The sequence below is a fragment of the Rutidosis leptorrhynchoides genome, chromosome 7 (assembly GCF_046630445.1).
Source record: "Rutidosis leptorrhynchoides isolate AG116_Rl617_1_P2 chromosome 7, CSIRO_AGI_Rlap_v1, whole genome shotgun sequence".
Classification (NCBI taxonomy): Eukaryota; Viridiplantae; Streptophyta; class Magnoliopsida; order Asterales; family Asteraceae; genus Rutidosis; species Rutidosis leptorrhynchoides.
The window spans coordinates 252,061,118-252,086,982 of record NC_092339.1 but is presented as its reverse complement, the minus strand read 5'-3'; the positions used below and the strand labels follow the sequence as shown (position 1 = coordinate 252,086,982).

At 34.0% G+C, this 25,865-nt stretch overlaps 1 protein-coding gene across 3 annotated transcripts; it reads left to right on the top strand.

Moving 5' to 3' along the window:
* Window positions 1–13,584: 13,584 nt before the first annotated feature.
* Window positions 13,585–16,331, top strand: LOC139858241 (F-box protein At1g80960-like). 3 transcript variants are annotated; one of them, XM_071847102.1, is made up of 6 exons: window positions 13,585–13,798; window positions 14,100–14,374; window positions 14,613–14,742; window positions 14,816–14,929; window positions 15,012–15,170; window positions 15,747–16,331. In XM_071847102.1, the coding sequence occupies exons 2-6, from the start codon at window positions 14,109–14,111 to the stop codon at window positions 15,816–15,818; spliced, it is 741 nt and encodes a 246-aa protein (XP_071703203.1). In that variant the 5' UTR covers window positions 13,585–13,798; window positions 14,100–14,108; the 3' UTR covers window positions 15,819–16,331. The 3 variants fall into 3 exon arrangements, with proteins under 3 accessions (XP_071703203.1, XP_071703204.1, XP_071703205.1); XM_071847103.1 differs by having other exon boundaries at window positions 15,728–16,331; XM_071847104.1 differs by lacking the exon at window positions 13,585–13,798 and having other exon boundaries at window positions 14,238–14,534.
* The last annotated feature ends 9,534 nt before the right edge of the window (window positions 16,332–25,865 follow it).

Genomic DNA, 25,865 nt, shown 5'->3' with positions numbered 1-25,865 from the left:
TATTGTAAGAGAATTCAACCAAAGGCAAATGTCTATCCCAGCCTTTGCCGAAGTCGATAACACAAGCGCGAAGCATATCTTCCAATGTTTGAATGGTTCGTTCACTTTGACCATCGGTTTGCGGATGATAAGTAGTACTCATATCGAGTTGAGTTCCAAGAGCAGTTTGTAAGGATTTCCAGAATCTGGAAGTGAATCTACAATCACAATCGGATATGATTGATATAGGAACACCATGACGAGAGACAATTTCTTTGATATACAGTTGTGACAATCTCTCCATCTTGTCGGTCTCCTTGATCGGTAAAAATGAGCAGATTTAGTAAGACGATCTACTATGACCCATATAGTATCATTGCCACTAGAAGTCTTAGCAAATTTAGTAATAAAGTCCATAGCGATACATTCCCACTTCCACTGCGGAATATCGGGTTGTGTCAACAGACCAGAAGGCTTTTGATGTTCAGCCTTAACTTTCAAACAAGTGAGACACTTACTAACATAAGTAGCAATGTCGGCTTTCATATTAGGCTGCCAGTAGAATTCCTTCACATCGTGGTACATCTTACTGGAACCCGGATGAATAGAATACCTAGTCTTATGCGCTTCATCCAAGACTATTTCACGGAGATTACCGAAGCGAGGAACCCAAATTCTGTTGCCAAAGTACCGTGTACCATTAGCTTTCACTTGGAGTTGGTTCTCGAAACCGATAGGTCCTTCACCTTTGATGAGTGTTGGTTTAATATCTTCCAGTTGAGCTTCACAGATTCTTGATATAAGATTTGATTTGATTTTCAGGTTTAAGGCACGAACACGTTTAACATCGTCTTTTTGACTGAGGGCATCGGCAACTACGTTTGCCTTGCCAGGATGATATTCCATCTTACAGTCATAATCGTTCAATAACTCGAGCCATCTGCTTTGCCTCATATTCAGCTGTTTTTGATCAAAGATGTGTCGAAGACTTTTATGGTCAGTGTACACCATAAACTGGGTACCATATAGATAATGTCTCCATATCTTTAATGCAAATACCACGGCACCTAACTCAAGGTCGTGTGTGGTATAGTTCTCCTCGTGTTTCTTCAACTGTCTAGATGCGTAGGCAATAACCTTTTCACGTTGCATTAAAACACAACCAAGGCTTTGTTTTGAGGCATCGCAGTAAACAACAAAATCGTCAGTACCTTCAGGTAAAGATAGAATCGGGGATGTGGTCAACTTCTCTTTCAGAATCTTGAAAGCAGATTCCTGTTCTTCCACTCAAACTTCTTCCCTTTTTGAGTTAGCTTCGTAAGAGGTTTGGCAAGAAGGAAAAAATCCTTTATGAATCTCCGATAATAACCGGCAAGTCCCAAAAATTAACGAATATTCTTCGCAGTCTTTGGTATCTCCCAGTTCTGGATAGCGGTAATCTTAGCTGGATCGACATGTATTTCATTACTATCAACAACGTGTCCGAGGAATTGTACGGTTTTGAGCCATAACTCGCACTTAGAAAACTTAGCGTAGAGTTGTTCCTTTCGTAAGAGTTCAAGAATCACGCGCAGATGTTGCTCATGTTCCTTCTCGCTCTTGAAGTAGATCAAAATGTCATCAATGAAAACAATGACGAATTTATCGAGATAAGGTTTGCAGACACGGTTCATGAGATCCATGAAAATGGCAGGAGCATTGGTCAAACCAAAAGGCATGACACAGAATTCATAGTGCCCATAACGAGTGCGAAAAGCAGTCTTAGGAATATCAGATTCCTTGACTCTAAGTTGGTGATATCCGGACCTCAAATCAATCTTTGAATAAACACTTGACCCTTGAAGTTGGTCGAATAGATCATCAATACGTGGCAATGGATAACGGTTCTTGATAGTAAGCTTGTTAAGTTCGCGGTAATCAATGCACATCCTTAACGTACCATCCTTCTTTTTAACAAATAGAATAGGAGCTCCCCATGGGGACGAGCTTGGACGAATGAAACCTTTATCCAATAGTTCTTGGAGCTGGTTGGAAAGTTCCTTCATTTCGGAAGGTGCTAAACGGTATGGTGCTTTAGCAATAGGAGCAGCACCGGGAGCTAAATCAATTTGAAATTCAACTTGTCGAGGAGGTGGAAGACCAGGAAGATCTTCGGGAAACACAACGGGAAAGTCTTTAACCACTGGTACATCTTCAATACACTTCTCTTTCGATTCGATCATCTTAACGTGGGCTAGAATGGCTGGATAACCTTTCATAAGGTATTTGTGGGTTTTGATATAGGAGATGATATTGAGGTTGGAACCACTCTTTTCACCTTGGATGATGAGAGTATCTCCATTCCCCAATGAAACATTAACAGTTTTATCGTAACACATGATAGCAGCATGTAATGGACGTAACCAATCCATACCAACTACGACGTCAAAACTTCTGAGTTCGACCGGCAAAAGGTCTATCTTAAATTCTTTATCGGCTAAGATTAGGTTGCAGTTTTTATAGATTTTATCGACTTGCATGAACTTTCCATTGGCTACTTCTACTAATCTTTTAGTTTCTAAGGGTTGAGGCTTTTCAGCAAATAGGGTACAAAAATCACTAGACACGTAACTTCTGTCGGCACCAGTATCGAATAAAATAGTTGCATAGAAATTATTGACAAGATACGTACCCGTGATAACTTCATCTTCATCTCGGGCTTCAGCAGCAGTAATGACAAACGCACGACCCTTCGCAGCAGTAACATTAGCTCCAGTAGCGGGATTATCTTTCTTCTTAGGACAATTCGGACTAATGTGTCCCTTCTCTCCACAAGTATAGCATGTAGGAGGAGCTATGGCCGGAACAATAGCCTTATCCTTCGGAGGAGTCTTACATGTCTTAGCAACGTGTCCCACTTTCTTACACAACGCACAAATCGCAGTACACTTCCCCGGGTGATGCCTCTCACAACGAATACAGAAAGGATAAGTACCCTTATAATTCGACCTTGTACCATCCGCAGGCTTCTTATTATCATTCTGAGCCGAACCTTGAGATGGCTCAAACTTCCTCTTACCATCATTACCCTTGGTTTCAACTTGCTTATTGGTCGACGCCCTTCTTCTCTTGGCCAACATGAGATTTTGTGCCATGAGAATCACAGCATCCAAAGTAACCTTCTCAGCAGCAATAACATTCCCTTGAACATCCTCGGGAAGACCTTCAATATACCGCTCAATTCTTCTAGCTTCAGTAGGAAACATTTCAGGACATAGAGTAGAAAGCTCCAGATAACGATTGGTATAGTTCTCAATGTCAGTACCCTTGACCTTGAGTTCCTAGAACTCAGCTTCAAGTTTCTGAACTTGACTTTGAGGACAGAATTTGTTGACCATCATGCTTTTGAGTTCATCCCATGGAATTGCATTAGCATTATCAATTCCTACGGACTTGGCATGAGCAGTCCACCAAGTTAAAGCATTGCCACCCAATGAGCTAGTGGCATACTTTACTCGATCGTTATCACCACAGTTGCAAATATGGAAAATAGATTCCATCTTCTCGAACCAACGGACTAGTTCAACAGCTTCTCCAGTCCCCTTAAATGCAGGAGGATGACAGTTTGAAAAATCCTTGTAGGAACAAGGTTTCGGTTGTGGATTAGCATGGTTAGCTTGGGCGTTGCCTTGGGCGGCAGCGAGTAACTGTTGGAATTGTTCAGTAGTTAACACAACATTGTTAACGGTAGGTGCAGCTGAACGAACCATGATGTCACTACATAAAAGTGAACATAAGTCGGATAAGTTAACAAATTTGAGCAATTACAAGTAGGAATAAGATAAAGTATTTATATCACATGATATAAATAAAACACTTTATTTTATTAAGGAACTATGCATTAAATAAGCCTTTTAATATATTATTCGGAAATAGAAATAGTTTTAAGGCATAGCCTTTACATAGATGGAAAATAGAAAGATAACTAAAGAATATTAAGATTCATATTCCTTCTTCTCGTCCTCAACCTTCTTCATAAACTTCTCAACTTTCTCATTCTTCGCCTTTTGTTTCTCATGCAGGAACTCGAGATTATCATAAAGGTTAGAAACTTCATTGTTGATTACATGGTACTTGTGGTCCCTTATAGAAAGTTGATTATTCACGCGGTTTTCCTCCATCTTCAATCTAAGGTCAACATCTTCTCTTAGGTAGGAGAGAGATTGCTTCCCCCATCGGGTATTTCTATCACCTTCATACTTCACCAACTTTATCTCTTTCTTTAGTTCAGTATTTTCCTCTATGAGCTTCTTGATCGCTAGGTCTTTTTCCTTCATTTGAAAATCGATCCTTGCAATATGGCGAATTAGGCCATCGGTAGTTTTTCGCTGATTCATGAGCTCGTACTTGGCATCAACTTCATCGTAGAAAGGAGATCGGGATCTTTTCTTTGACGGCCCAGTTTCTTCAAAACATTTCCTCTTGTCTTTATTCCTCGGGATTGGATAGTATTCAGGAGACCCATGTAACTTTAGAGTAGTATTTGGGCTATAATTTGGTGAGGGAGCACCACCAAAGCCATAAGGTAGACTTTGGACTGGTCTTTCTGTGGAAGACCTTTCAGTATCTTTTTCGGTTGGCTTGAAAAGATTCATTTTGGTCGTTTGATGATAATTAGACATCCTAACATTAGGAAGGATATTTTGATTAGAATCTTTAAGTCAAGTTTATTAAAGCATAATCGTTAAGATTATGGGGCAATCCTAAGTGCTTTAATTCTAAGGCAGGAAAGGTTATAGTTTCCTAGATTGCTAAGGCACCCTAGCTAACAAGTAAGGCACACATAAAAATGCAATCCTGGTTCTCTATAACAGCCTGGTTATGCTCTGAAACCAATCTGTAACGCCCTCCCAATAGGGTCTGGAAGGAACGTCACTAATATCAAAACATACCAACATATTATAATAAACGAGAACAATACTAAATGATGAATTTAACTTTAATGAGTACGCAGCGGAAAATGAAATATCGTTACAATGACAGGAATAACAATATCGTAAATGTTCACATGCCGAAGTAATAAATGCGATATCTCTTGATCCTATGTCCAAGTAGCATCACATAAGAAGTAAGTATAAGAGCTTGAATCAAACAGCACCTGAGACAAAACATGCTAAAGTGTCAACCAAAAAGGTTGAGTGAAGTTCATAGGTTTAACAAAAAGTTTGTCGTTGTTTTAGACCACAAGATTTAGGTTGTAAAGTTGATCTCCCGCAGGATCAAAAAGTTATGCCAATGCGTGATATTTAGACTAAACGTTCAAGTTTGCCCCATGACAAGTTGTGTCTGTCCTTGTCGGTTTAATTTCATTATTAAGTAATACAAAGACTTGGTCAAATGTATCGGGGACGTTACTCCCGATAGGCCTACCCCCAATAATTAAGCATGCCGCAGCAATTAAAAATATCACTGTAGGGACTTAGTCGGACATAGCCGAGTATAGCATAGTTTAACAGTTTGGTACTTGTGTCTAAAGTGTAAAATGTAAAAACAGCATGTGTCTCACCCCAAGTAAAAGTAAGTAAGTTTGCTAGCAAATAAAGAGGGGCTATGAATTCACCTTAGTAAGTAGAGAGAGTGTTATTCCTCGGAATAAAGAGTTGAACGAGTGAGCAGGAAAGTTAACCTATTGACATTTAAGAGTAGTTAAGTGTTTTGCCCATATTTAAGTTTAAGTATGTGTTTAAGTATAGTTTGTTTTACTAAGTTTCTATTCCTAGTAAGTTACTATTTTTATAAAGTTTTCATTTTTAGAAAGTTTCTTATTTTACTAAGTTTCTATGACTAGAGAGTTTCTACTTTTATCAATGTTTTCCATTTTAGGATACTTTCCGCATTAGATAAGCTTCCAATCACCCCTTTCCCTTCGAATGGCTAATTTAGATCTAGGGGCTTGAGTCATAGGACCCTTTAAATTGGAAATCCAAACCCTCTGCCTAGAATCTCATAGAAACCATTCGTCAAGAAAGTTCGAAGATCTATACATCTCTAATACATATCCCAAAATGTTTTTATGTTACAATATAAGTAGTAGGTTATAGGTGCTAGTAATAGTAATAGTGTATACATGTTCTTTATTTTATTTTTAATTGCATATAATTTATAACATTATTTACATATTTCGGTAAAAATAATAACCGAAGTAAAAAGTAAAAAGTAAAAAGTAAAAAAAATAAAAAGTAAGAAAAGAATACTTACTAGTAGTAATTCTTCAAAGAGAGAATGAGAGAAATTTTGGTGTGAGTTTGAATGAGAAATGATGGGTATTTATACTTGAAAAAATTAGGTAAAAAGAATAAAATAATTAAAAGAAAAAGAAATATTTAATTCTTAATGGGATTTTAAAATTAAAAAGTATTAAATGTTAGGTCATGGGATAATGCACAAAATAAAATAATAAAAGTAGTTTTTCCATTAAAATTTTTAATTAAAAAGTAATTTATTTATTTTTTATTTATTTTAAGAAATTTTTTTTTTTTTGTAAATAAACAAATTTATTTAATGTTTTTCCAAGAATATTTGTCAACAATATATTTTTATTTATTTATTTATTTAATAAATACAAATTTTGCATAAAAATAATAAATAATTCGGTATTTTGTATTTTTAATAATAATTATGATTTTAATTATTAAACTATAGTTTTAGTAAGTTTGTAAATATTATTACATTTATATATAATTAGATTTATTATATAGTTAAATATATAATACATTAACTAAATAATAAAAGTGATACAAAGTTTATATACTTAGTTAAATTATGTCAAATTATATAAATTAATAATATATTATTTATTTAAGCGTACATTGTTGATTAAAAATTACTATTCGGTCAATATTTAATTGTATATAACAACCCTTAATACATATAGTCAGACATATAACCCTAGGGTTAATTCAGTAAATTTAGAAGTCGAAAAGTGAGGGTTGTTACAAAAACCCCAATTCTCTCACTAGAATTCTCCCTCTCTCTCTCTAAGATACTTGAGAGTGATGAATGGATGTAAAAATGATCCAAAAGTGGATCCAAACCAGCTGATAAGGCCTGAGATCCGGTCTCAAGTGAAAAGACCGAAAAGCCCTTCATTAAACTTAAAATAGAAAAAGGCAGAATTCTGTCGTTGGGCATGTGCGCGGCGTGCACACCTTATGGTGCGCGGTGCGCACCCATGTCTGGGCAGAATCTGAACTTTATTTAATTACACATTGCTTCCTGCACTCTATGTAGCATAATTACACTTTCGTACAATAAATATTCGGGTCTTACACACCTGATCAACGTGATTATATTACAGTAAGTCATGCTGAGTTTCTAATGGAATGTGATAAAGGTTCACAGATCATGCCCTCATCATGAACCATGTTACATAACTCTTTCATTCTATTAAACCTCTAAACATATCAAGAAAATATTTTTCTTGATGATTCGGTCTTTTTCGGATATTCTGGTAATTTGACAAATCAAATCGTGCTATTACCTTTCCTTTCTGCTTTGTATATTATGATCATTCGAAACTCCATACCTACGAATTCTGGACCATTATTCGCTTGACTTGAAGTCGGGAAGAAGAAGAAAATAAAAGCATGGAGCTCAGAAATAGAAATGGGAGTATAAATCGCAGCAAATAGGAGAGAGCATTAACTGTGGATGTCAATGATTATAGAAAGACAGAAACAAGGACTCCGAAATATAAGGGAAGATATAAAACCCAACAACAAATCGGAAATTACAAACCGTGTATATCGATGCATATAGCAATATAAAGACACGGGAGAACTAAAAACACTATAAAACCAAGAGTTTAGTAGAAGTAAATAGATTCTTCCGGCGGCAGATGAAAAAGAAGAATGACAGATATGAAAGTTAGGAGTATATCAAGAAGCAGAACTGGATGGAGCATATTGATGAATGCTTCAAAATATGAATTGAGGGAGAAAGAATAGAAGGTATGAGCTGTGGAAAATAAGGAAATGAATAGGGTAGATTTATAGTGAAATATCAGACAGAGCAATCAAAACAGATTATCGCATTTAACCAAAGAAGATCCTATCTCCTTAACTACCGAATAATCAAATATTATTACGAAGATTTTCCTCTAGATTCCTTGAAATCCGGAAATCCACCGTGACTACGTCAAAAGTTAAATCTTTATCTCAACCTTTTGTGATAGCTTCACTCGTACGTTTCACATAATCGAATCGTTTTATCTATATTAGTCACATCAACTCGTATTCGTCATGAAAACATACTTATTGTCAGCCATGACGATCTCAATCAAATTTCAGGACGAAATTTCTTTAACGGGTATGTACCGTGACAACCCAGAAATTTCCGACCAAATTTAAACTTAATCTTTATATGTTTTCGACACGATAAGCAAAGTCTGTAATATTGATTCTCAAACTTTTTGAACTAATGTTATATATTCATTTAACCTTTGACTATTGACCGACGATTCACGAACATCTATTTGTAAATAGATATATATATATATATATATATATATATATATATATATATATATATATATATATATATATATATATATATATATATATATATATATATATATATATATATACAATAAGTTGGAATATTAATTATTCATAAATAACTTGCAATGTGTATTTAAAAACTGATTTATGTATATTAAATAAAGATATATACATATATATAATTTCAAGTTATTTAGTAAACGATAGTAACATTCGTTTATTGATTCGATTGATATTTAGATAAGTTAACTAAAACGTTTAAGATGAACAAGTAAAATACTAATTTACTACAGTATTTTTGAATTGCTACAGTACCCGAAAAGCTACAGTGTTTTCGAAAATCACTATTTGCTACAGTAAAAATCATTTTGCTACAGTATTCTCGAAAATCACTATTTGCTATAGTAAAAACGACTTGCTACAGTAAAACACTATTTACTACAGTAAAAACGACTTTGCTACATTAAATACTATTTACTACAGTAAAACACTATTTGATACAGTAAAACACTATTTGCTACAGTGACACTATTTGCTACAGTAAAAAGTATGTCGACAAACAAGAAAACAAAACATTGTGAGCTGGATTTTTAGGCCATGCGATCGCATGGGATTATGCCTTCCCATCCATGCGATCGCATGGGATGAGGAGACAGGCCACATTATAAAAGCTCGATCAGTTTTGGCCAGAAACATTCATTCAATCTATCTATCTTTCGCATATCTCCCTCTATATGTATTATAATTATAATTATTATTATTATAATTATAATTATTATTATTATTATTATTATTATTATTATTATTATTATTATTATTATTATTATTATTATTATTATTATTATTATTATTATTATTATTATTATTATTATTATTATTAATATTATTATTAATCTTATTATTAGTAGTATTAGTATTATTATTATTTATACATAAAATACTACGACGAGGTTCTGCTCGCATATTTTCAAAATGAATTTTCGAGCGGGATAGAGCTAAGGAAATTATGGGTTATAGCTATGGAGTTTATGGGTACGGTTCGGGGGTATAGCTCGTGAGTCAAACTAGTGTTTATCATCTCCGTTGCGTCTACGTAGTTTCCTACAATATTGAATCACAATATTGATACGTGAGCATTCATATCTTATCTTTTATATATTAATAGTGTATCCATGTCTAGTGCTCGAGTATATATGTTTATGCATGCTTATATTCTTTAATTTTGTCGTTAGATAGTTTATGATGAATCACGAATTTGATACATATGCTACTTATATAAAGTATATGATATGCATGTTTTTGGAAAGCTGACGAAAAATTATTAACTTTTCATTTAGAAATCACGTGATTTCGATGAACGAATTAAAAGATATAGTCAACTGAATTATGGTTAACGTTAATTGAAATTGTGTTTGAAACTGTAAATTAATATTTAAACAACTTGTCTATGAGATTGATAAATTGAATTTTCAAATATTACTAATCTAGTAAATGAATTTCTATATAAAGCACGTCTCATTTTGTTGAACAGTTGTCAAAGTTGACTGTCTTATCATGTTTTAAAGCTTTATAAACATTATAATCTGGTTTTACAAATATTGGAAAACTATTTGAAATAACAAAATATGTTCGATTGCCATGATAATTCAAATATAATATAGCTCCTGAAATAAGTAATATTTTGAGTTTGATAAACTATAAATTCGTTCAATTATCAAGACTTATACTATGTTAATAAACATGTATAGATTTAAAGATCATATCGGGTCAGGTTGACTTTTGAGATGACTTTTGTTAACTTTTAGATGTCGGTCTCGAGCATTAGGATTGTGATACACTATTGTTAGCCCCAATTCGAGGGTCCGATCGGTTTATATTAAGTGTTTATGGGTTTTGGTAGTGAAGATGTACAAGAACTAGCATGAGAGATAATTGAGAGAATAATATTAAGATTACACACACTAGTTAACTCAACTAGTTACAAATGAGAGTGGGAGGTTGCTTTTATACTAGCAACCTCCTAGTGGTAACTTGACATGGTAAGTTACATTTACCATGGTTAAACAAACTAATAACATAACAAGTAAACTACCTATTACATTAATTAAGACTAAAACCGCATGCCACAAATAATAGACAATATTCATTGTCAACAACTATGACCCGACCTAGCTTGTTAAACATTTATTGACCAACATATGTTCTCTAGGTTGAGATCTACGATTACTTTGCATTCCGAGTTTCAGTCACATTTCGGTGAATGAATTTATGTGCTGCTAAGGTGAGTTTCATTTGCTCCCTTTTTAATTGCTTTTGCAATCTATATTTTAGGCTGAGAATACATGCACTTTATTTTAAACGCAATGGATACAAGTACATACTAAATTCTACACCGAGTTTGAACCAAAAATTCCTTAGCTTTGGTAACTAGTAACTGCCGGTTATAAGAACTGGTGGGCGCGAATAGTGGTATATGGATCCATAGGGCTTGACATCCCCGTCTGTTCCAGGTATAGAAACCCTAGCCTGAACTATAAAACAGACGTATGCTATTTGAGTTTAGTACATGTTGAATTGCTTGTATTGTACATGTTGGTTGCATGTATGTTAAAACAGGGGTACTTATTATAACGTTAAAGTTTAGTTACCAAGGTGCTCAATTTCGTAGAATATTTTGATAAACGTTTCTGGATGAAACAACTGAAATCTTGCGATTCACCTTTATATACAGATTATGCGCAACACTAAAACTATGAACTCACCAACATTTGTGTTGACACTTTTAAGCATGTTTATTCTCAGGTTCCTAGAAGCCTTCCGCTGTTTGCTTATACGTTATACAAGCTATGTGCATGGAGTCATACATGCTTTATTCGAGAAAACTTTGCATTCAAAAAACCATCACCATGCATCTTATTTTGACTGTATTGTCAACGGATGTATTATGGTAAACTATTATTTACGGTGATTGTCTATATGTAGAAATCATCAGATGCCGAAAACCTTGAAAATTGATATTCATTTATGGTGTGCCTTTTCAAAAGAATGCAATGTTTACAAAATGTATCATGTAGAGGTCAGTACCTCACTATGAAATCGATGAATGATGGCTTCGTCCAAGTGGATTTGGACGGGTCATCACACTAGGTGTAAAAAGTAAGTGAACTTTTGTAATGTGAGGAGGGAGGGAGTAATATATAAATATGTTTTACTTTGCTTAAAAGAAATAATCAATTTATTAAGTAATGACTTAATTATAAAAAGTTATACGTAGATGAAGGTTATGATAGAATATGTTTAATTATGGGTATTTTAGTGTTTGGTTTTTTAAATTCTGAAAAACGACAAGGTGATCCTTAAGGTACTCGAATCTAAAAGACGGAAATTCTTCTGGGGGTTCTTCAAATGATAATAAAATTAATTAGATTAAATGGGATCAAATAATTCTAGCTTACGAAAGCGGGGGTTTAAACGTGGGGTCCCTTTTTGCTAAAAACATATCACTACTATGTAAATGGTGGTGGCGTTTTAAAAATGAAGATAATGCATTATGGGTAAAAATCATCAAAAGCATCTATGGGCCGGGGGGGTTGGATACTAATGTTTTATGCAGGAACATTTCAGGTCGCACCATTTGGAAAGAGATTATTAAAGCCGGAAAAGTCGCTGACAACTTAGGCACCTTCTTCACATCTTCGATTTCAAAGCGCATAGACAATGGCACATCGATCAGTTTTTGGCATGACATATGGATCAGCTCCGAGAGTCTCAAATCATTATTTCATAGATTATTCATGCTGGAATCCCATAAAGAAGCAACTGTTGCCGATAGAATATTGAACGTTAACTCCACTTCGATCAGAAATTGGGATTGGTCCCGGACTCCTAGTGGTCGTGCAATGGATGAACTTACGGTACTCACTAATCTAATATCATCCGTAAGTATTTCGGATTGCCCTGATTCATGGAAGTTCTCCCTCGACGCATCCGACACTTTCTCTACATCAACAATGTCAAATCTAATCAATACACTTAAATATGACATCCACTCTAGAAACCTATCATTAGCTCGCAACAAATACGTCCCACAAAAGATCTTCATATTCTCATGGAGAGTCATTCAACAAAAAAATCCTGATTAGAAGTGAACTTGATAAAAAAGGAATTGACCTTCATACCAACTTATGCCCCTTATGCGATCACCACATCGAAACCATTGAACATGCGTTTTGTTAATTGTCAAAAAGTGTCCTCAATTTGGATACAAGTGCTTGATTGGTGGAATCAAAATAGCACAACAATTTCTAACATCAATGAAGCCATCATCTCTGACCAAGGTTTCTCACATAACTCCATTGGACTTTCCTTGTGGCAAGCTACTAAATGGATTGCGTGCTACATTATATGGAAACATAGGAACCTAAAAGTTTTTTCATATAAAATGTGGAACCCCGCAATGATTATCTCTGAGATTCAAATTCAAAGTTTTAGCTGGATCTCAAACCGTACGCGAAAAAAAATACCAATCGATTGGCATCAATGGCTCCTCAACCCTTCATTTTACGTGGCATCGCCTCCAAATCGCATGAGAATCGGTTAACATGGCATTACTTAAATCGGGTAGTGTTCGTTGATTCTAATTAGCTTATGTGGGTTAGATTAAATGGGTTAGTTGTTCGGCAACTTTGTCGCCGCTTGATCGGCACGGTTGTCTCCTCTTGCCCTGCTTGTTTTTTCACAAGTTCGTTCCCTCATAGCGTTGATTAGTCTACGTCACTTCCGATTATTACATTATAGATTAAATTTCAATCTTTTTTCGATTGTTCGATTTGTCTATAACATTGTATAGATGCGTATAGGGACTTGTACGGTTATAATCCGAGTAATAATAATAATACTTTTTGCTTTTCAAAAAAAAAAATTAGAAAAAGAGTCGTACATAAGAAGACTCGGAATTAGCTTTTTTTTTTTTTGGAAGGATAAATAAATTATCAAATCATGTATCGCACCTTAATATAACCGATTCCATTCTAAACCAGATAAACCCTAAACTTATTTTGAGCAAAATAGTAATTTAAAAAAAGAGTCTTACATAAGAAGACTTGGGATTAGCTATTATTTTTCTTTTTTTTGGAAGGATCAATAAATTATCAAAGGATGTGTCGCACCTTAATATAACCGATTCCATTCTAAACCAGATAAACCCTAAAATTATTTTGAGCAAAATATTGGACTTATTGATGCTTTAGTTTGTTCCAGAATTGGTCTTAGAGACTTCAAAGGTATATGATCAATTTTTTTTATTCTTATTATTATTTCAGGCTAATGGTTATGAAAACTTGTTTTGATTGTTTATACTTCTATAAATTCCAATTCCAAATAAACAGATATATGTGTTTACTGTGTTACTGATTGTTGGAACTTGAGCTCAAAGTTAAATTCGCAAAGCATGAACTTTTGTTGAATTAGCAATAGACATTTCACCCTAAGTGTTTGTAATAGGTTTATTTTGTGTATTCATGTATTAAATTATGTTTTATCTAGACTTTTGCAGTAATGAGTTCTTTTTTCATTATGATTTAGTGTCCAAAGATGGATGCTCAACGTTTATTGTTAGATGGATCGATCAACAACCTTCCTTATGACATTTTAGAAAACATCCTGTTCCGTCTGCCAACTGAAGAGGTAGTAAGGGCAAGTGTCCTCTCTAAGCAATGGAGGTACAATTGGACCAAGATTCCTAAAGTTGTGTTTACCGAGGATCTGTTCGATGAATCACCCAATGAAAATCAGCTACCCGTTATTGAGCAAGGGTTTGTAAATCCACAAAGTGAAAGGAAAAAAGATGAGCAGGACGTGTAAACTTTTCTATGCTATATTTCAATTCTTGTTACTATACCAGGGGCCAATAGTTGACTTCACCCTTTCCATGAGAATATCTGACGCAACTGACGATTATCCGGAAATCGACCAAATTTTACTTCATTTGTCGAGAAAAAATACTGTCAAGAAACTTCGGTTGAGTTCATTGTGTGATCTGCCATTATCCCTTTTTTCGTTTCATCAGTTAACAGAGTTATATCTCTCTTATTGTAGTATTAACCATTTACCATCGTTCAATGGATATGGTAACCTTACAACCTTATGCTTGGAGTATGTCCGCATCGATAGAAAAACACTTAAGCAATTCTTATCCAATAATCCACAACTTAAGAGCTTCACGATGGTAAGTAGTTGTTACTAGAGTATCGATCCTCGTGGGCTTTCATTACTTACTTTAAAGTTGTGCGTTGTTGCAGGTATCACATAATAGTACTTGGATTTTCACTGAAGATGAATATGAAACCATGAATGCGCTATTTCAGTGCTTACCCGTGATTGAAAATCTTACTCTCTGTGTTTCAGAGATTCAGGTAAACTTATCTGCATTATATGTAATTGATTTCGATTGAAAACATTGTTTTTTTCTTATATATGTTTTGCCTATGGTTGAAGCATTTACGTAGAGGGATGGTTCCACGAGAGCTTGCAACTTCATTAGTGCACCTCAAATACTTATGCTTAGAAAGAATGTGTTTCCTTGAAAATGATTGGTTGCGGTTTCTTGTACTTATGACCAGAAGCTCCCCAGACTTGGAGAAACTTAGACTACAGGTAAACAACATATCGTTGATCCGTTGATCCCATTTTATTTTCAAGTATATTAGCCTAGTGTTGGTATCTTGTTATTCTCTTAAAAGGTCTCAATTTCAAACCTCACTAGTTAACGGTCACTGTATAACTTGGTTAGGCCGCCTGGAGTAAAAATACTTTCCTTCTTATGGTAGTTTGATTTGGAAAAACCTTATACGCTTAAGCATTTAATAAAGGCATCCTTTGTTTTATATTTCAATTATTATAACCTAAATAAATAAATTCACATTCTTAAATATGTGTACTATTGTGTTTAATTTACATTACATGATCATCCTTGGTTTGGGTCTAGTTCTAAGTGATGGTGTAGAACTGGCGTAAAAAGATGAAAATGTTAAATTGGTATTTATTGTTGTAAAAGCGTTTGAACAGATTTGCTATTGTTAATTTGGATGAGATCCTTTTAGTGTTTAAATTGGATATGCCTCATATTAAATTGAATAGTTGTGTAGGTATGAAAGTTGTCCTTTATTCTTATACATATATTGAGACATACTGACACAAGAAAACATTGATAGATGCATTGCGAAGATGCAGGTCACTGGAATTACTTTGAATAAGTTGACTTCTACACTGTTGCAATGCAAGATTATTCGGATATTCAATTAGAACATCTGATTGAATTGGAGATTGACAATTTTGGCAATAAGAAGCCTGAGTTTGATTTTGTGAGGCTTATTTTGGCCAAGTCACCGGTTCTCAAGAAGGTCAGGTTAATGGTTTACGACCAGGATGAAGAGGTGAAGTTGTTGGAAGCTCTGTTACCCTCTCCACGTGCATCTCCAATGGTCGAAATCATTGGTGATTGGAGTGGTAGTAAACAAAATAGTTAAATGTCATTTTGAATTGTGTGTTCAATAAGCTGTGGCTGAAATCAAATCAGTTTACATCACTCAAAATTGGTGGATGATGTAATCCACTGATGTTGAGTTGCTACTTGTTCTTTTAAGTTTTTTGTTCTTGGTTTCCAAGCATCATTTACTGTACTCAAAACTTATGGGATGCTAAAGATTTGAGTAGAGTTTGATGACTCTTTTAATTCCTACTGCCGCTACGGTTTTGATTTGTTTAATGTAACAGCGGTTTAATTTTCCCAGCAATAAGATGTTATTTGCTCTCAAACTCACAAAGCCACTTTATGTTTATTAGAGTTTATATATACAGAACTGCACCTGGTATTTACTGTTCAGTCCTAGAGTCCGAACTCATTTGTTTTCCGAAAGTGGTCCAATGTGTTCATGTCATTATGATGGAATGGAATCAGTGAAATTAATTCGAATTGACATCAAGACCAATTTGGTTCACGAAATGAGTTATGATAGAATGGAATCTGTAAAATTAATTAGAATATAATATAATGATACCGCAACCCGCATGCGCATTTCATCTGTATGCGGGCCCTTGATAGCATGCGAATGCGTATACCTTTTATGCGGTATGCGGTTATGTATCGAATGCCTTTGTTCCCGGTACGGCAGTTACTTGGTCATCAAGTCAATATCTTTTCCATAATTATATCCGAGATTCGGGGGAGTTAGTTATGGACGAGGTTATCATTATCTTAGATGATTCTAGAATTAGGGTTTGCCTATATATACAAACCCTTAGTATCATTCTAAACACACAATCACGTTACGTAACCATCATCTACTACACGTCTTACGTAACCAGCATCCTCTAGCATCTTCTCAAGGTCAACAGGTTAGTTTCTCGTTAACTAGCACCTACGACCTTACCTGGGGCCTTTTGATCGACGATCGTTATCGAAGGTGGACTTAATCACTTGGCCACCCCGCCGACATCATCATGTCGGCCAGGGTTATTCACGGTAGCCGGACCGAAGAGCCTTGTTCTAAGATCATTAAACCTCACTTTACGCGTTGAACAGGCATATTAACCCTATGGTTAAAATATGCATGATCAAGTGGTGCTTTCATTGAGAGTCGAACTAATTCAAGACATGTTTATTTGTTTTTTCTTTTACAGTTTTGAATTATAAGGCTTATTATTCACAGAATTTTTTGAATTTTTTCTTTAATAGTATCATGACTTTCGGGGAATCATCGGAACGTACTCAAACAGATAATCAAAACACGCCGTCTGGTAATCAGCAGACGCAAGCTATGGCTACGGGGGCGGGATACGCGCCATATCCTCCGCCTGTATCCGGCGAGCCTTTTCAGAGGTATAAGCCGATATATCCAGATGGGATTACACCGCCAAGGGCAAACTCGCCAGTAACCACCACGCGGTTGGATTTTTCCGCGGTGGATCCAAGGGTCATCTTTGTAGTGACCCGAACTTTTCCATGTTTATATATATATATTAAATGAAATTGTTATTTACATGATTAAGTGTTTCCAACATGTTAAGCAATCAAACTTGTTAAGACTTGATTAATTGAAATAGGTTTCATATAGACAATTGACCACCTAAGTTGACCGGTGATTACGAACGTTAAAACTTGTAAAAACTATACGATGACATATATATGGTTATATATATAGTTAACATGATTTTATTATAAGTATGTATCTCATTAGGTATTTTAACAATGAGTTATATACATAAAAATGAGACTATTAAATTAAGAAACTCGAAAACGATATATATAACGATTATCGTTATAACAACGTCTTACTAGGTACATATGAATCATATTAAGATATTGATACACTTGGTTAATTATGTTAAATGATAAGTAAATATATTATTAAGTGTATTAACAATGAAATACATATGTAAAAATAAGACTACTAACTTAATGATTTCGAAACGAGACATATATGTAACGATTATCGTTGTAACGACATTTAACTGTATATATATCATACTAAGATATATTATATATCATAATATCATGATAATATAAAAATTTAACATCTCATTTGTTATAATAAACAATGGGTTAACAACATTCAACAAGATCGTTAACCTAAATGTTTCAAAACAACATTTACATGTAACGACTAACGATGACTTAACGACTCAGTTAAAATGTATATACATGTAGTGTTTTAATATGTATTTATACACTTTTGAAAGACTTCAATACACTTATCAAAATACTTCTACTTAACAAAAATGCTTACAATTACATCCTCGTTCAGTTTCATCAACAATTCTACTCGTATGCACCCGTATTCGTACTCGTACAATACACAGCTTTTAGATTTATGTACTATTGGTATATACACTCCAATGATCAGCTCTTAGCAGCCCATGTGAGTCACCTAACACATGTGGGAACCATCATTTGGCAACTAGCATGAAATATCTCATAAAATTACAAAAGTATGAGTAATCATTCATGACTTATTTACATGAAAACAAAATTACATATCCTTTATATCTAATCCATACACCAACGACCAAAAACACCTACAAACACTTTCATTCTTCAATTTTCTTCATATAATTGATCTCTCTCAAGTTCTATCTTCAAGTTCTAAGTGTTCTTCATAAATTCTACAAGTTCTAGTTACATAAAATCAAGAATACTTTCAAGTTTGCTAGCTCACTTCCAATCTTGTAAGGTGATCATCCAACCTCAAGAAATCTTTGTTTCTTACAGTAGGTTATCATTCTAATACAAGGTAATAATCATATTCAAACTTTGGTTCAATTTCTATAACTATAACAATCTTATTTCAAGTGATGATCTTACTTGAACTTGTTTTCGTGTCATGATTCTGCTTCAAGAACTTCGAGCCATCCAAAGATCCGTTGAAGCTAGATCCATTTTTCTCTTTTCCATTAGGTTTATCCAAGGAACCTAAGGTAGTAATGATGTTCATAACATCATTCGATTCATACATATAAAGCTATCTTATTCGAAGGTTTAAACTTGTAATCACTAGAACATAGTTTAGTTAATTCTAAACTTGTTCGCAAAAAAAAGTTAATCCTTCTAACTTGACTTTTAAAATCAACTAAACACATGTTCTATATCTATATGATATGCTAACTTAATGATTTAAAACCTGGAAACACGAAAAACACCGTAAAACCGGATTTACGCCGTCGTAGTAACACCGCGGGCTGTTTTGGGTTAGTTAATTAAAAACTATGATAAACTTTGATTCAAAAGTTGTTATTCTGAGAAAATGATTTTTATTATGAACATGAAACTATATCCAAAAATTATGGTTAAACTCAAAGTGGAAGTATGTTTTCTAAAATGGTCATCTAGACGTCGTTCTTTCGACTGAAATGACTACCTTTACAAAAACGACTTGTAACTTATTTTTCCGACTATAAACCTATAATTTTTCTGTTTAGATTCATAAAATAGAGTTCAATATGAAACCATAGCAATTTGATTCACTCAAAACGGATTAGAAACGAAGAAATGGCGAGTAAAACAAGATTGATAAAAACCAAGGTTGCAAAAGACGCGAGACGGGGTGGTCGGGTCCTAAAAGGGTCGAGACGGGGTCGAGACGGAGGTCTAGACGGATGTTGACTAACGTTGACTTTTAAATAAAAATGTTATATATTATATATATATTGTACATTACATTATTCCAAACATAAGCATTTCACACATGTTTAAATACTTCAACATTTCAAACATAAAAAAAGAAACCCTAAGTAATAGCACAACGTTTAATATTAAAAAAAAAAAAAAAAAAAAACTTGAAAAAAATCAGAAAAACCCGTTTTTTCCCGTCTCGGACCGTGTTTGACCGTCTTTTGACCGTTTTTTGGCCGATTTCCGTTTTTTCAAACGTTTTATGTATAAACGGGACGGGGCACTCCAAAATCCGTCTACACCCCCGTTTTTTCCGTTTTTTACAACACTGATAAAAACTACTCATTTTACCTACGTGAAAGTTAGTAATAAATCTATTCCAACCATAACCTAATCAACTTATATTGTATATTATGTAATCTTGAGATACCATAGACACGTATACAATGTTTCGACCTATCATGTCGACCCATCTATATATATATTGCGGAACAACCATAGACACTCTATATGTGAATGTTGGAGTTAGCTATACAGGGTTGAGGTTGATTCCAAAATATATATATAGTTTGAGTTGTGATCAATACTGAGATACGTATACACTGGGTCGTGGATTGATTCAAGATAATATTTATCGATTTATTTCTGTACATCTAACTGTGGACAACTAGTTGTAGGTTACTAACGAGAACAGCTGACTTAATAAACTTAAAACATCAAAATGTATTAAAAGTGTTGTAAATATATTTTGAACATACTTTGATATATATGTATATATTGTTATAGGTTCGTGAATCAACCAGTGGCCAAGTCTTACTTCCCGACGAAGTAAAAATCTGTGAAAGTGAGTTATAGTCCCACTTTTAAAATCTAATATTTTTGGGATGAGAATACATGCAGGTTTTATAAATGATTTACAAAATAGACACAAGTACGTGAAACTACATTCTATGGTTGAATTATCGAAATCGAATATGCCCCTTTTTATTAAGTCTGGTAATCTAAGAATTAGGGAACAGACACCCTAATTGACGCGAATCCTAAAGATAGATCTATTGGGCCTAACAAACCCCATTCAAAGTACCGGATGCTTTAGTACTTCGAAATTTATATCATATCCGAAGGGTGTCCCGGAATGATGGGGATATTCTTATATATGCATCTTGTTAATGTCGGTTACCAGGTGTTCACCATATGAATGATTTTTATCTCTATGTATGGGATGTGTATTGAAATATGAAATCTTGTGGTCTATTGTTACGATTTGATATATATAGGTTAAACCTATAACTCACCAACATTTTTGTTGACGTTTTAAGCATGTTTATTCTCAGGTGATTATTAAGAGCTTCCGCTGTCGCATACTTAAATATGGACGAGATTTGGAGTCCATGTGTAATGACCCAGAAATTTCGACTAAATTTAAACTTAATCTTTGTATGATTAACATTTCCGACACGATAAGCAAAGTCTGTAAAACTGAATCTCAAAATTTTTGAATTACTTTTATATATTTAAATACCCTTCGGTTGTTTTCGACGATTCGCGAACAATTATATGTAAATAGATACATATATACTATAACATGAAAAGGTAACAATGTATTAATTGTTTGATACCGTACATTAAACTTATTGGTTTAAATATCTATTTGAATGTATATGATAAGTTGAAATATTTATTATTAAAATTTATTTATAAATAACTTCCAATGTGTATTTAAAAACTGATTTATGTATATTAAAAAGATATATACATATATATAATAAACGATAGTAACATTCGTTTATTGATTCAATTGATATTTAGATAAGTTAACTAAAGCGTTTAAGATGAACCAGTTAAACACTAATTTGTTACAGTGTTTTCAAATTGCCACATTACTCAAAATGCTACAGTGTTTTCGAAAATCACTATTTGCTACAGTAAAACGCTATTATAAAAATGTATTTTAACAAATAGCGAGACGATGATTTATAGAAGTAAATGACCAAAACACTCGAAAGTTTAAGATACACTTTGAGTGATATAATTAAGGGATAATTTAAGGCTATTGATAAGGCTAAAAAGGAACATATATTTCATAGCATTATCCCCCAAGAAAGACAGGATTTTAGTTGTAATTGCTCCATATTCAAGTAATATTCGTTTATATTTAATAAGTGCGAAGACAAAAGGCGAAAACGAAGAATTGAAGACGAAAAGGTCCAAAATGCTCAAATGTACAAGATACAATTAAAAAGGTTCAAATTATTAATGAAGAACGTCTAAAAATGACAAGAGTACAAGTTGCGGAACGCAAAGTACACGATATAAAATAGTACGCAAGGACGTCTGAAAATCCGGAACCGGGACCAGAGTCAAGAAGAAACGCCCGACGCAACGGACCAAAAATATCTAGTCTACTATGCACAAGAATAAAATATAATATATAAATAATTATATTAATTATTTATATATTTATATTTATTTTATATTATGTCGACAAGCTAGGAGCCAAAACAATGTGAGCTGTCCCTGGTCCTCATGCGAGTCGCATGGCCAGAAGGCCATTTCCATGCGAGTCGCATGACTCCAGATTTCAGGCCAGGTTCTATAAATTGCAACATTTTCTGCCGAGTAAAGAAAGAAAAAAAAAACACACACATACATATTACTCCGTATTTATTTTATTTATTATTTATATTATTATTATTATTATTATTATTATTATTATTATTATTATTATTATTAATAAGATTATTATTAATCTTATAATTTTTTATTATTATTAGTGTTATTATTTTTGCGATACAAAAATAATAATGTACATCAAATATTACGACGGAGTGCTGTCCAAGTAATTTTCAAAATGAGTTTTCGAGCAAGGTAGAGCTAAGGAAATTATGGGTTATTGCCAAGGAGGTTATGGGTAATGTTCGGGGTTATTTTTTGTGAATCAAACCTCGTGTTTATCATCTCCGATGCGTCTACGTGCTTTCCTGCAATATTGTATATCAATATTAAACAGTGAGTTTCATAAGATCCCTTTTACTCTCTACATTTTTGGGCTGAGAATACATGCAAATGCTTTATTAACCGATATACAATATTTATATGTGTGAGTTTCATAAGATCCCTTTTACTCTCTATATTTTTGGGCTGAGAATACATGCAAATGCTTTATTAACCGATATACAATATTTATATGCGTGAGTTTCATTTGCTCCCTTTTTAATTGCTTTTGCAATATATATTTTTGGGCTGAGAATACATGCACTTTATTTTAAACGCAATGGATACAAGTACATAATAAATTCTACACTGAGTTTGAACCGAAAATCCCTTAGCTTTGGTAACTGTTAACTGCCAGTTATAAGAACTGGTGGGCGCGAGTAGTAGTATATGGATCCATAGGGCTTGATATCCCCGTCCGAGCTAGAGCGCTAGCCTTTTAACGGACGTATGCTATTTGAGAAGCGTACACGTTGGTTTGCGTGTATTATTAAGATGATTATACAAAGGGTACAAATTATATAAACGTTAAAGTTTAGTTACCAGGGTGCTCAATTTCGTAGAACCGATTGATAAACGTTTCGGATGAAACAACTGAAATCTTGTGATCCACCTTTTATGTAAAACCTATTGATAAACGTTTTGAATAAAACAACTGAACTTTTGTAATCCACATTGATATACGGATTATGTGTAATATTAAAACTATGAACTCACCAACCTTTGCATTGACACTTGAAGCATGTTTATTCTCAGGTTTCTAGAAGTCTTCCGCTGTTTGCTCATACGTGATACAAGTTATGTGCTTGGAGTCATACATGCTATATACAAGAAACTTGCATTCATCAAACCATTACCATGTATCTTATTTTGACTGTATTGTCAACAGATGTATTATTGTAAACCATTTAAATGGTGATTGTCTATACGTAGGAATCATCAGATGTAAAAAAACCTGGAATTTATATATTCATTTATGAAATACCTTTTCAAACGAATGCAATGTTACAAAACGTATCACATAGAGGTCAAATACCTCGCAATGAAATCAATGAATGACGTGTTCGTCCATATGGATTTGGAGCGATCGTCACAGTTGGTATCAGAGCGTTGGTCTTAGCGAACCAGAATTTGCATTAGTGTGTCTAACCGGTTATTGTTAGGATACATTAGTGAGTCTGGACTTCGACCATGTCTGCATGATAAAAGTTGTTGCTTATAATTTTTTTTGTTAGAAATTACCTGCTTATCATTCCTTGTGTGGAAAATTACCTGCTTATCATTTGTAGTCTAGACACACCTTATTGCATGGATTGCATGACTAGTGTATAGACAAAATGAATATCTTAGCGTATCTGTTACTGTTACCTTTACTTGACAGTTTCCGAAAGTTTCTCCGTAATTTGCGGATCCTTTGTACTATATAAAGGTATTCTATGTAATTAGAATATCATTCGATATCCGAAAATCATTTCACATCGAAAATTATTTATCTAACCGTGTAAGATGAATTCTGCAAGTAATTCGGGTTCTTCGGATTCCGATATGAGTTTCCACCTGAGTTCCGAAAGCAGTGTAACCGGAATGAATCAACCAATCAGTCACCACCAATTCTGGATGAATTGGGGATGGGTTCGTAATCAACTTAATCGATGGAGACAAGAGGAAGGCGATCCTTTCCACCAACCGAATTCACCTCTTGGTGAGGAACCTGAGGCACTTACCGGCGAACCCGTTCGAAACACTATCTTTACCCTAATTTCCAGGATATTTCGCAACGATTATATGATAACTAGAATTTTAAACTTTATTCATCCTCTCGTACCAACCGCCAATCATCCCGGAATAATAGAAGAAGTTAACGAGCTTCGCGCTCGAGTTGTGGCTTTGGAGAATATGATGCACAATTTGCAGGCATCACAGGCAGCACCGGTAGCACCACCAGAACCAGCAGCACAACCAACAACAGTACCAGTACCACCAACAACAACATCCGCACCGTAAACCTTAACCTCATAATCTGTCCCACGAGTATCAACCTCATATGCACCGTAGGCACCGAAGAATACTAATAACCATAAAAGATGAAGTATTAATTCATAACTTAATTGGAGAAATATCCTGCGACGATTATATAATCTTTAATATAGAAGAGATTATTCATTTCTAGTTCCAACCGAAAATCAAATGAGTTTAATAACTCATTAAATCTATATTACATCTGAAGGAAATATACATACATATATTTTCATAAAGATTGTAATTGAAAATCCTTTTGTACAAACTGTTAATGATGAGAATATTTTAACGGGTAGGTAATACCCTAGAAATATATAAATTCCACATTAATATGTTACACTATACATTCTTCAATTCTGATTCAGCAATCATTAACTATACTGCTCAAACCTATAGATATACGTATCTGTTCATCGCAGAATAACCATTTTCATTCAATTTCATATTCTGATTTCGATAGATCAGAATCCAAGTCAAGATTAAACGAAAAACATCACTCTTAGATTCCTACATCTTTCAAAACCATGCTTCGAAACCCATGCTTTGAATTCAGAACAGTACTAGAACATCATATGATTATATTTTGCGTTCAAACCCATCGAAATTCTTGGAAACACTTCAACTAATGAACAAACGAGAAGACAAACCAACTACACGATATCTACGAGAAGAAAGATTTGTACTTATAATCATATATCTGGAAAGCTCTCGAAACCTAAGTAAAACTTTAACACGTATCTGTGATAAATCCTTCGGCATTATTATTACTGAAAGTAACCTTGCAATTCCTTTTTAAAAGTATCCAGTATTATCACCCATTCAACTAGTCAACGACGACCTTTCAGACTTATAACTTTGGCATATACGTTTTTGTTACTGGGGAACCTTTTATGTTCCACCATATTAGCAGTAAATGTACCAGCGACTCCGTCACTCTGTTATTTGAAACTCTCCGGAAATCACTATATATACATTGAAACCCTATCATGTACTCATCCACATCTTGTAACAATAGTTGCCATTCCAACTATCGGGAATTTGCAATCAGTATTTTGAAATCTTGCAGCACGTCTACGCCAACAGTTATATGTGTACATATAACGTCTACCTCCTCGAATTACATACTTCGAATGTGAAGTTTTTGAAAAACACCCCAAACTATGAAACTA